General features: G+C 40.6%; 2 protein-coding genes across 9 annotated transcripts in view; one reads left to right on the top strand and one right to left on the bottom strand.

Annotated features, from left to right (window-relative positions):
• The window catches only part of slc75a1 (solute carrier family 75 member 1), a 57,548-nt gene extending 46,805 nt beyond the window's left edge, over positions 1–10,743 (top strand). Inside the window, exons 11-13 of the mRNA XM_078561150.1 lie at positions 3,347–3,394; positions 4,851–4,940; positions 6,352–10,743. Coding sequence (XP_078417276.1) covers positions 3,347–3,394; positions 4,851–4,940; positions 6,352–6,455 — 242 coding nt within the window. The 3' untranslated portion in view covers positions 6,456–10,743. The remainder of the gene's footprint in view (positions 1–3,346; positions 3,395–4,850; positions 4,941–6,351) is intronic.
• Positions 9,862–13,398, bottom strand: part of add1 (adducin 1 (alpha)) — a 196,230-nt gene continuing 192,693 nt past the window's right edge. For all 8 annotated transcript variants that reach the window (XM_078561084.1, XM_078561049.1, XM_078561058.1 and 5 more), the window contains one exon: positions 9,862–12,529. In XM_078561084.1, coding sequence (XP_078417210.1) covers positions 12,180–12,529 — 350 coding nt within the window. In that variant the 3' untranslated portion in view covers positions 9,862–12,179. The remainder of the gene's footprint in view (positions 12,530–13,398) is intronic.

Genomic DNA, 13,398 nt, shown 5'->3' with positions numbered 1-13,398 from the left:
AGTATGTTCATTTATATGGCATCTTTAACATAGTAAAGCGACCCAAAGAGCTTCACGGGAGTGTAATCAAACAAAATTTGATACTGAGCCAAAGATGGACATATTGGGACAGGTGACCAAATGTTTGTTCAAAGAGGTCGGTTTTAAGCAGCATTTTAAAGGGGGAAAGAGGGAATTCCAGAGCTTAGCACCTAGACAGCTGAAGGCACAGCTGCCAATACCTTGATGCAGGAATCAGGGATGCTCAAAAGGCCAGAATTGGAGGAGTGTAGTCATCTCGGAGGGATGTAGGAGTTGAGAGAGTGGCCAGGCCAGAGGGGTAGGTGGGAATGTGAAGCTGAGGTTACAATCAGATCAGCCGTGATGTTATTGAAAGGTGGAGCATGATCAAGGGGCCTCCTGCTCCTAATTCGTATATTTATATGATTTGAACACAAGGATTTGAATTCTAAAGTTGAGACATTTTATGACTTGGAGCCAGTGTAGATCAGCGGGCAATAGCAGGTGATAGAGACTTGGTGAGAGTTAGGATATAGACGTCAGCTTTTGATGCGCTGAAGTTTATGGAGTAATAAAAACTTTTATTTGAAAAGCAGAGATTGTTTGATTGGCTTCATTGTAAACCTATCCAAACAATGCTACACTTTTTAAGCAGCTATTTTAAAAATAGCACAAATAAAAGAACAGAAAATGCTGGGCAATTTTGGGTGTAGACCATCAGAGGTGTTGTGACCTAAGGAATTAATCTGTTCTTTCACCAGGGCTGATGAGGTATAATTTTATTTTATATAATCCATTTAATCATTTCACTCATCTTTCAGCCTGTGTAATATGCCCCACCTCCTCAACAGTGACTGCCAATATCCTGATGCATTGATGAAAGACTGGTTGACTTTGATTATACCACAATTAGAGAACAGCTCTGATCTCTACTATTAAAAGGATATAGTGGCACTGGAGAAGGTGCAAAAGAGGTTTATTAGGATGATACCAGAACTGAAGGGTTATATCCCTCAGGAAAGACTGAATAGAAAAAAGACACAAGGGTTGATAGAGGTCTTTAAAAGTATTAAGGGGTCTGATAAGATAGATGTGGATAAGTTTTCTCCACTGCTATGGTTAAGACCAGAAAGCTCAACAACCTAAAATGTTAACTGTTTCTCTCTCCACAGATGCTAACTGACTTGCTGAGTATTTCCAACATTTTCTATTTATATTTTGAGTAGAATGTGGAACTTGCTATCATGGGGCAGCTGTTGAGACGGGTAGCATAGATACATTTAAGGGGAAGCTAGATAAGTATATCCTTCTATTCCTTTCTTTCTCAGATCAGGGAAGGACATTGGATTAGATGAAGGAGGGTGGGAGGAGACTCATGTGGGGCATGAACACCGGCATGGACCTGTTGGGCCAATGGCCTGTTTTCGAATGGTAAATTCTATGTAATACTGTGTGATTATGTTCAACATTACCTCTTGCCCTGATTATTCTTCAGTTTGGAGTTGATGCAAGGGTCAAATGCTCTCTGTGAAGGTTCTAATTCTATATCTATCCCATATAATTTTGAAAACCACTATCAAATCTATATGTGAGGGAGCACCAGATTGACAGAGCCAAAACCTCACGAACTTGATCCTTTTAAAAAGTTTTTCTTCAACCATCTCTGCAGGGACCCTATTTGTTTGTCACTTGTTTGTGTTTGTGCGTGCGTGTGCATGCACGCACGCTGGCGTATTTTAAGAGGGATAGATAGTTACACTTCCAGATTACAAATTGTGTTAGCCAGTTCCTGCAACTTGTTTTAAAAAAAGTTGTGTTTTATAATAAATCAATCATTGAGGTTATTGAAAGAAATCTGATTAAACTCTCTTTTATTCTGAGTCTAACAATAGCGAAGGTAAATACTTGGTCATTTTGGTGAGTAAATTAAACATTTACACTAATGGTGCGACCTGCGGAGTAGTGGGGCTAGATCAACTGCGCACTCCTCCCATCCTGGTTGCAACTCAGAGTTCTGGCCTTCTGCATTCAGGTTGCAAAGTTTACTTCTACAAATCTCTGGTTAGGTCTTAGCTAGAGTATTGTGTACGGTTCTGGATGTCTAGGCCTTGGAGATGGTGCAGAGGAGATTTACTAGGACTACAACAAGAATGCAGAGCTTCAGTTATGTGGAGAGTCTAGATAAACTGGGATTATTCTCCTTAGATTAGAGAAGACCAAGGGGAAGTTTAAAAGGGGTATTCAATTATGAGGGGTATTTATAGTAAAAGTAGAGGGAAACTGCTTCCTATGGCAAGTGAATTGGTAACCAGGGTACATAGATTTAAAATAATTGGTTAAAGAATGAAAGGGGAATTAAGCAGAAATTTCATCACATAGGAGCTTGTTAAGTTCTGGAATGGACTTGAAAGGGTGGTGGAATCAGATTCGATAGGAACTTTCATAAAGGTGATTGGGCATGTACAAGAGAATTTTGAATGTTTATGGTGGGAAAGCTGAGGTGTGGCATCTATTTGGACTGCATTTTCAAAGAGCTGGCACAGGCACAATGGGCTGAATGGCCCTCTGTTGTATGATACTTCTGTTGGGACATTCTAAGGGCCCTAGGCCGAAAGCTTATTAAATGCTGCTCCCCGCTGGCCATCCCTGGCATATTCTCACAAGGCAATGCTTCCCTGCGAGGAGATGACAGGTCATCAAACTGGAAAAGGTCATAGAATTAAATTTGACATCCTGTGACCAATTCCTGTGAATTTCTACACTTGTTTCCAGTCTGATTTGCTACCAGAGTATCAAAAAATCTTTCCGCGCAGAAGATGGCCATTTGGCAATACTGGCTGTGTGGAAGAGCTATCCAATTTGTCCCACTCCCCTGGCTCTTTCCCCATAGCCCTGCAAATTTTTCCCTTCCAATTATATATCCAATTCCCTTTTGAAAGTTACCATTGAATTTTCTTCCATCTCCCTTTCAGGCAGTGCAATCTAGATCATCGTAACTGGCTGCATAAAAAACATTTCTCATCTTCCATCTGGATAAAATCCCGGTATCGATACGTTAAATCAATTAGCTGTTGCTGTATTTGTATCCTCACATTCTTTCCTTGGAGAAAAGTGGCTTTAAGAAGTGGGAAGGATTTGCAGGCTGATTAAGAGTCAGAGGTTGTGATGTTCTGTGGCTGGAACACTGCCAACTGGTTAGTTCCATGTGGTGAAGGGAGGGGAGCTTTAACGGCTCCACGGCCCCATACAGTGACTTGTGGAAGGAACCTTCAGTACCGAGTGACAGAGCAGAGCAACCTTTATTCAGAATGATATTGATGTTTTGACTTTTCTTGTTTTCTTCTAGCTGCTGCTATAGTCATTCCCTGCCTGTCTGCCCTGGTGTCAGGATATGGTAAGTCAGCATAATAGCTATGTGCTAGATGCAGTCAAAACATACAGCACTTTTTAGTGCTTTGAACATAGGAATGGAGAGGATTAGAAAGGGTAATTTGCATCTCCCTTGATTGTCCCAAAATTTTGAAATAAAATCTGAAACCTCACTCTATCCTTCATACTCCATTGCTTTTCCTGTTAAGTATCTATCAGTTTCCTTCTTGAATTTGCTCACACTACCCACCCACTTTCATCGCCCCTTGGGCTCTTGATTCTATTATCTTGTATATGACACAGTTAAATCCAAACTGTTTGTTCTGAACTCATGTCCAAGTTATAGATGTTTACATTAAGTTACATGTGCTTTTAAAGTTTTCTGTATTGCTTAGAATCTTGACTGTTATAGGAATAGAAGAATGTATTTAACCCTTTTTTTAAAAAAAATCAACAATAAGATATGTATGTCACTGGCCAAGCCAGTATTTATTGTCCATCCCTAATTGCTCCTGAAGGTGGTGGTGAGTCACTTAAACCGTGCAGTCCATGTAGTGAAGGCACTCCAACAGTGTTAGTGGTTTTAAGTGGCTTGCTAGGCCATTTCAGGGGAAGGGATTCCTTTCCTAAAGGATATTATTGAACTAGATGCGTTTTCTACAACTATCATTAGTTTCCTGATCTCTAGATCATTAACCCAGACCTCATATTACTGGATGAGTAATCAAAACCACTACTGCTCTTGTTCTACCATTCAATGAGAGCATATCTAAGATGTGTCCTAACACCACATCACCTGCCTTTGCCCCATATCCCTTAATACCTCTAGGTTACAAAAAATATTTAACCATTTCACCTTGGAGCCACCTTCCCTCTCCAGTATAAACTTTTTGCAGCCTCTCCTCATAATATTGAAAGTTATCACTGGAAATTTCCTCAGAGAAAGGACTGTCTCAATCAGCTGAAGTAACTTTTAGATGCAAGATTGAAGGAGCCCCCGTCCCAGGGACAGGAGGCTATTTCCTGTGGCTAGAGAATCTATAACTAGTAGTCGTAATCTCAGGAGAGGGGGTTGGCCATACAGGTCTGAGATGAGGAAAGAATTCTTCACTCAAAGGGCTGCAAATCTTTGGAATTCTATGGACGCTTAGCTGTTGAGCAGATTCAAGACTGAGACTGATACATTTTTGGACATTAAGGGAATCAAGGGATATGGGGATGGGGGGAAAAGTACAGTTGATGTACAAGATCAACCATGATCTTACTGAATGGCAGAACAGGCTTGAGGAACCATGTGGCCTACTCCTGCTCTTATTTATATTCTTATGACCACCTGTTTCAACAGCGTTTGTGCTATCAGTTAAGCCAAGGCTGACAATTGAGAAGGGATATCTCGAGTCGTGGAAGTCCTTGAGAAAATTGATTGGGGATGAGAAAAATTGCAAAGTTGCAATAAAATGAGACTTTTGTTTTTAAATTAGGTGCAGCTCATCAAAAAGGAACAGTGATGGGAATTCTTCGCAGTTTGGGGGCTTTGGCTCGAGCTTTGGGACCAATCATGGCAGCTACCGGTGAGAAAAGAGATTCATTCTTTAATTAGTTCTATCATTAAAGGCAAATACTGGGGTGAAATTTCCTGCTGATTACTTTTAGCAAATGTTTCATTAAAAGTTTTCCGTTGGCGTTTTAACTCCAGATTGCTCTGAACATGAATAGCTTTCATTCATATAGCACCTTACTGTAGTAAATGTCCCAAGGCACTTCACACCAAGCTATAAGGAGATACTAAGGTACTCTGTCAAAGAGGTAGGTTTTACAGATCGACGAAGAGGAGGAAGGAGAGGTAGGCAATTCCAGAGCTTAGCCCATAGACAGCCAAAAGCATGGCAGCAATGGGGAAAGCAAATAAAACCATGAATGCTCAAGAGACCAGAATTATTCCAGTATACTATTTATAATTAACATATTTGACTCTTTTATAATAGGCTAATGGTTATCAAAGTTTATGGATAATTTTACAAACACTGTGTTTTGTTATTTATTTGAATAATTTTACTTTCTTGCTTGGAGAAGTTAAAATAAAATCACTGAGTGATAGAAACCCAAGAATGATCACATTATGTTGTTTACTGACCAAAGAAAAGGGCTTTTAATTCCAATTTTCAGTACAGTTCTCAATATTATACAAAACTCCACTGTTAGCCAAGTGAAAAATTAAGCGCACACATTGCTTGATCTCCTGAGTAAATCCCAAGGGAAGTCAGAAAGGTTGCCTTGGCAATAACAACTTGCATTTATATAGCACCTCTAATGTAGTAAAGCGCCCCAAGACACTTCACAGGAAACTTTTCAAACAAGATCTGACACCAAGCCACACAAGGAGATTTTATGACGAAGTCTCGTCAGAGTTAAGTTTTAAGGAGCGCCTTAGTGGAAGCGAGTTTGGGGGGCAGTTAGCTCAGTTGACTAGACGACTAGCATGCGGTTCAGAATAATGCCAACAGCTCAGGGTTCGAAACCCCTTCTGGCTGAGATAGACTTGGGCCTCCCTCCTGCCCTTTAGTAAAATCATGGCATAAACTGTGGTTCGGAGACCCTTGAATAATCAAGGATGCTACCTGGAAAAATATTGAGGAGAAAGGTGGAGAGGTTTAGGGAGGAAATTCCAGAGCTTAGGGTAGCTGAAGACAGATTGGCCAATGGTGCAATGAGTAAAATCGGGGATGCACGAGGAGTGCAGATCTCTTGGAGGGTTTGCTGGGCTGGGAGAGGCAAGGCCATGGAGGGATTTGAAAACAAGGAATAGCTCAAGAACGTTTAAAATAAATGTAAGGAATGTTGCTCTGAAGGCAAGAGGGGGGACTGCAACTGAGTGTTCAGATTGTAATCTTCCTGTCAAATAGGGCCTGAAGGAGGTGTGGTGTTTATGTGTTGCAGCCAAAGATAGTGAATAGACTGAATGTTCTTGTGTTTTGCCTGCAGTTTACTGGCTGGCAGGAGCAGAGGTGTGTTTCACCATGACCAGCTTCACCTTCCTCTTCCCGCTTGCACTTCTTACGATTCCTAAAGTGAAGAAAACAGAGTGAAGAACAGAAGGAGCAAAGTGGCCATGTAAACTTTAAAGGGAAGACCACACCGAATTCACACTTGGAGCAAGAGCAAGCAGAGTCTTTTTAAAAAAAGAAACTTATAGCAGCTGATACTTACTTAACCCTAGTTGGGAATATCAAGCAAATGAGCATCGGGAAAAAATATCTGTTTGAAAAAGAAATGTGATATAAATGTGTAACTTAATATTGAGGGTACAGGGAACGGTTCTATACAGTTAGTGACTTGAATGAATTGAATCATAATATTGTCAAAGGTTTTTTAATATTCTTCCTCCTCGTCCTCACGGCATAATTTGTTGCTCATTTATACTACTTCTTTGCGTGGGAGTCTGTTTTCAGGACTATATTAGAGCTTCAGCTTCATTAAGGATAAGGGTGTGCAACTTGGAAGATTAGGTCGTGCAGTGGGTCATACTCCAACCTGTCGTGATGAAAGGTCATCAACCTGAAACTTTAACACTGTTTGTCTCTCCACTGATGCTGCCTGACCTGCTGAATATTTCCAACATCTTCTATTTTGATTTCAGATTCGCAGCATCCATAGTATTTTGCTTTAGTTCTGGGTCCTTTGTTCGCTTTTGGCCTTGGCCGTAGGCTATTACACCCTATTAAAGATGAGTTTGGATCAGTTTAGTTGCAGCTGGGTATGGGCACCCAGCATAAAATTTCCTGTCAGTCTCAATCAGAGAGGCATATTGTTAGTAGAGCAGAAGGAACTTTACTCCATATAATTGTTATACCTAACCTAGGGGTCCTTGACTAATATTAAAAAAATGGGGGAAAAAGTGCAACTCACCCTGATTTTTTTTTTTTGATTCTTACTCGTTTCCAGACGTGTTTCTTCATTGCTTTTCCCTCTTGCAACTGCCTCTGGTGCCAGTATCTGAGATGGGAACTAACAAATTGCTTCCATCTGTGCACCTTATACTCAAAGGTTTCCATTGACTGACTTTACAATTTACTCAGGCTGATCAACACTCGTGTCCACTGAAAAATAATACAGGATGTTAGAATTTAAATAACCGAACAAGCAAATAGTAAAGAAACTAGGGAACAAATTTACCAGAGATAGGACTGGGAGAGGTACATTTACCAAATCACCAAATTCATTCAAAGGAACCTAGAATCAATGGACAGAACTTTGCCCTTGGCGGGCGGGCTTGGCAGGGGCAGTTAGATCGGCACCACGCTGCGATTTCAGGCTGGGTACTGCCTGTGCTGGGGGGTAGGGGGGAGAAATACGAGCGGGCCGAGCATGAACTTCATGCCTGCGCGTGAGTGAGCGCTGCATAATCTCCCTGAGGCACGGACTGCCTCGGAGATGAAGCGATATTAAAAAAAATAAAGAAAATAAAAATATAAAACATGTCCCCTCATGTGACTGTCACATGAGCAGGGACACATTATTTATGAAAAATTTAAGTTTTTATTTTTATTTGCTTTTGGAAACCTCATCCCGCCCATGGATTAGGTTTCCAAATAAATGCAAAGGCCGCTTGGCCTTTTCACCTGCCCGCCATCCGTTAAGTTGAATGGGCAGTGAAAAATTTACATCGATTACTTAATGGCCTTTTAATTGTCGGTGGGCACGCTGCTGGCTCCGGCGCATGCTCACCGACAACTATCGCGTGATTGCATGTTGACATCGGCATGCTCGGCCGACATCAACGCGTGTCATTTCACGCCCGAGCGGGTTGGATGTACCCCCGCCCGCCGAGCGAAAATTTCTGCCCAGTGTGAACTTGATTCTTTGGAACGACCACAGTGATTTGCCAAATTTCTTCTTGTCTCGTGAAAACGTTTAAACTGGGGCAACATTTCATAGCTGCCAGCCAGTAAACTGCAGGCATTCTTGCAGAAGAGTCATACGGACTCGTAACATTAACTCTTTCTTTCTCCAGAGATGCTGTCAGACCTGCTGCGTTTTCCAGCATTTTCTGTTTTTATTTCAGGTTTCCAGCATCCGCAGTATTTTGCTTTTATTTCATAGCTGTACATTGTCGCCGTAATTATTTCTGTGTGGAATGGATCTGGGATTATTCTGGCCTGTAGGGATTCAGCTATTTGTATCTTGACCAGTTGAGCAATGGTAATGATGTCTCTTTAGGCCTCAGTTTTGGCTCAGTGGTAGCACTTCCACTCCAAGACAGAAGCTTGTGGGTTCAAGTCTCATTTGAAAACATTACTGAGGGAGTGCTGCACCATCATTTCTTGCCCCACCATTGGCATGCTTCAGCTGCCTAGGCCTTAAGCTCTGGAATTCCCCCTCAACCTTTTTGCTTCTCTCTTTTAACACACTCCTTAATACCTACCTCCTTTTCAAAGCTTTTAGTCACCCCTCCTGACACTCCTTCCTTAGCTTGGTGTAAATTTCTACCTGATTGTGCCTCTCTCTCCACAGATGCTGCTCAATTGGTCAAGTATTTCCAGCATCCAGTCTTTTGCTTTTGTTTAAATCTGTTAATTGATGATATGATCAATACCAAAGAAAGACTAGGTGATCTGACACAACACAACCACATGTAACAAAACTGGTGAATTACAGGTAATTGCAATTTGCAGAAAGCTTCAGCAGGACTGGAAATACTGGTTTCCAAGTAAAATATAAATCACTTGGCCTCTTTAGAATTAATGCTAAAACCAACAGTGCCCATAGGAAACTGGCCATTCTTGAATTAAACTGTTCACTTAAAAATAAATGTGGATGGATTATGTAGCTAAGTCTGCTTCTGTATTTTGATACCATTAACTGAGATGGCATTGTTGCATTGTTTTGTACATAATTTTAAAAACTTCAACCTAATTTACTTCTTTATATACAAGACAGATGTCTTCATAAGAGGGCTAGAGGAGGGAGGCCATCTGATCTCAACCATACAAGGAGAACTTATCCTTCTCTCCAATCACAGAAAATGGTTTTTTAAATGATTCCATGGTAAATGTCTCCACTGCCCTACTGAGGAGTCCGTTCCATGTGAAGAATGGCCTTCTAATCAGTCCTAAATTTGTCTTTTGTTTTAACCCATTTCCATATTGTGTGTTCTGATTTACCCAGTGTGCTGTTACCTTATATATCCAGCCTATTTTTGCACTTCTGTTCAGGAGACACTGGGTACACATCTGTGAGTTTGAGCCTCTCCCCTTCAGATCGGTGCATTTCCAGCTTTGATTTTTAATTTCAGATTTCTATCCTTGTTATCTCCTACAGAGCAGAAGGTTAAATCCAGAACTGTTTTCCACTCAGCTCACAGTAATGTACTTCAGAGCAGCTTTGGCAGAGGTCTCTGAGCAGGATGCCTAGGTCTCTGTCCACAAAGAGAAATAAAGGAGACTGCCAGTGATCAGTGTTCCTGCCTCGACTAAAGGAAACATTATTCCACCGTAAGGTTTAAAGAAAGGATTTTATTCGTAGGCGAAACTCAAACATGTTACAATGAAACTTAAAAAAACCAAAATTAATGATTTTCTTCATAAAAGTAATAAATTCTTTTACTTCATTTAGTAATACAAGAATTGGAAAGATAGAATAAAAATCAAAGAGTTTACAAATCTTTTGTATAAGTGGAGATGATAATTAAGAACTGAAACAAGAATCAAAACTGGAATAATTAGCAGATGGTATGTGGTTAATATTCAAGTCTGACAATTATAACTGATTAACAAAAAGATTAAAACTGCTTAGTGTACAGAAGTCATACAAGGGTAGAATACAAGCAGAAAGCCAGCGATGCCATGCAGTCCTCATTACATCTTATTTGCAAATTATACTCCTTGCTTTTTGTTTTGCTGCCACTTCCACTACGGCCCTGCCTCAACCCACTAACAGACCTGCTTTGAAAGGGGAAGGCAGCAGCTGGACCTCAACACGTGGACCGTGTTGTCACATCTCCAGCATAAAAGTTACACAGATACCCAAACCAGGGCTTCCCAGTGGGAATGGAGGAATTTCAGCTAGAAGCTGTAGGCAGTGCTGCCTGAAATTTCTTGCACAGAGGGGGTTAGCTCCAAATGATATCATTTACATATACCAATACCTTCCCCAGTACATTTTGTAGGATTCCATCAATCCTACAAAACATTGCACAATTTTTTTTTTCTCTTATAATTTTCTCATGTTGTAAACTTCTTCACATTTATCAGAGCAATTTAGTTTACCAAACTACAAGTTTTAATCATCATGGAGCAGTGAAATTTCCATATCCAACATCATGGGGAAGAATTAAGAATGTTCAGCAGAGGCTTGTTCTACTCCCTGTTTAGCAAAGACAGGATAGGTCACGCAACATGTACATGACAGATTCCAAATAGCTTTGGCTGCTGCCTAATTAAAACAAGCCTTAAGTGGACATTTTTCTTGTTATATTGTTCACATTGTAGGATTTATGAAAAAACTTATTTCCTCCATTAGTAATGGTGAATGGCCCTGGCACAGGGTAAAAATGGACCCTCTCCTTTCTAGTCATTTCCTCTGATGTCAAATAATTCTTAGCGATACAGTAACTCTTTTGTTGCTGAATCTGTTATACTTCAAATCAATACATAAAAAAACCAGGACACAACATGTTGGCCATTTCATAGAATTCTGGTTAAACAAGACATCCTTTAAATGCCACATTTGCCTACATAAACAATCACTGCACTTCAAAGTAACTGGAGAGATTTCTCTAGAGATGCGATAGAGCACTATATAAATGCAAGTCTTAAATTTTTTTCAATATACGATTCCAGCATTAAAGCATGACTTTGCCATCATATTTATCTAAACTGTATTTCACTAACAGAAGAGCATGTTGTGTACCTATTTTTTTTTTTCCCTTTCAGACAACCACACAATATTCTTGGACTGGTATGGCAAGCAAAGTTGCGTAAATGAGTCACCAGATCCAGTCAACCAATTAATGTTAAACTGCTGAATTAGTTGCTGGGAGATTCACAAAAGCAACACTAGGCATGCCCATGGTCTTGCTTAGAGAAAATATCCAAAGCTGGGAAACTCACTGTACAACGATTCCCAGGCTAGAACCTAGGCACTCTTGACAGATACCACACCAAATTTACCAATGGGCTGCATCATTCAATTGCTTTAAAAATGTGTGTGTGCAGATGAACAAAAGGGAAATCTGCCTTAAATGGATTCACGATTCAGCAATTTACCTAGAGCATTCTTTTTCATTATATAAAGTAAGCAACTCATGATCTGTGCCAATTTACAAGCCACATGGTAATAACCTTTAAACACATCCCTACACCATTTAGGCAGCATTGCAGATGGCTGGCATTTAACAGTCATGCGCAGGTTGTCTTACACACCTGTGATAAAACATAGGTCATTACTACAATATCAATGCAATTAATTCATCATTACAATATAATCTTATTAAAAAAGGCTTCCTCTGGTTTCATTATTCTTCTAGATCAACCCCGAAGTGGCAAACCATGCTGCAATTAAACACTTAGTGGGTTGCACCTACTGCACTGAAAGGATTAGCACCTCTTTTTGTTTTGTGTCAAAAAAAATGTCCTGTTACTTTCCATACCAATCGAGCTATACTAGACGTTTCTTTGCATTCAGTTACATGTTTTTTTTTAATAAGACATAACACTAAACGATACAACCTTGCACATTCTAGAAATTAATTAGAATCGATCTGTGAAACGGGGGCATCCTGCCTTCCCCAGGTAAAGACCAGGCTTTGTTTTTTAGGAGTCGCTTTTTTTCTTATTCTTCTTCAGGAAGGAAGGAGTGCGGAACTTTTTCTTCTTCTTCGAAGGTGACTTGCTGGGAGACTCGTCGCTGGCTGCATCTGCCACTTCCTCAGCTGGTGGCGTTGGCACCTGCTCAGGTGGTGGTGGGGAGGGCACTTCTTGGAGCTCAGCTGTGGTCAGCTCATCAAGCTTCCTACTCAGATCTTTGCTTGGGCTGTCCGACTCCTCGTTTCCCAAAGTCGGGAAGGTCAGCACTTCTGAGGGCTCATCAGGGGTGAGTTCTGGCAGGGACTGTTGGAAAGTTGCAGCACTGTCATCCTTGCATGTCTGTTCCACTTGCAATTCTGAATAATTTATAAAAGAGAGGACAACACAATTAAGTGACAGCGCAAGTTTTGGTTTGGGTACACAATCTCTTCGCCCTGCTGTAAAGCATGGTATTCTTTTGTAACCACATAAGCACACTAATATTAGATGGTCAATCACCAAAAATAGTAATTTTATTTCAGTTATTCTCTAGTTCCCCAACTAGTTCAGAGCTTTTCTCTAATTATTCCAATGCACTCCTGGCCAGCATCCCATCTCCCACCCTCAGTAAACCTCCATCATTCAAAGCTCTGCTGCCCAAATCCTGACTCGCATCAAGTTTCGTTCACCCGTGACCACAGTGTTCATTGACGTACATTGGCTCTCAGTCCAGCAGCATCATAAATTTAAATTCTCACCCGTGTTTATATTACCCCCATGGCCTCGCTTCTCCCTAGTACCCTCTGAGAAAAACTCTGTGCCCCTCCAAGTCTGGTTTTGTAAATCCCCCTCACTTTCTTTGCTCCACTACTGGTGGTCATGCCTTCAGCTGATTGCACCCCAAGCTCTGGAATTCTTTCACTAAAACCTCTGTCTGTCTCTCCTTCTTTAAATTGCTCGAGTAAAGTATAAACACCGGTATGGATAGTTGGGTAGAATGCCTGTTTCTGTGCCTTATATCCTATGTAATACTTCTAACATTTGTTACATTGAGTATTACTGGAAAAAGAGATATGTCGAAACTTTTTGTCTTGCACTCATCAGGACACTTTGCAAGCATACCAAAGGGGGAAAACAACAATTTATATTGTATGTCTCTTTTTTCAGCAATACTCAAGTTCTGTACTACCAAATGACACTGTTATATTTATATAGTATTTTTTAATGGAAGTCATTGTTCTAACCA

This window comes from Cetorhinus maximus, chromosome 2 (assembly GCF_964194155.1).
Source record: "Cetorhinus maximus chromosome 2, sCetMax3.hap1.1, whole genome shotgun sequence".
NCBI classification, from domain to species: Eukaryota; Metazoa; Chordata; class Chondrichthyes; order Lamniformes; family Cetorhinidae; genus Cetorhinus; species Cetorhinus maximus.
Note: the sequence above shows the minus strand (reverse complement) of the source record. Positions and strands in the feature narration are given on the sequence as shown.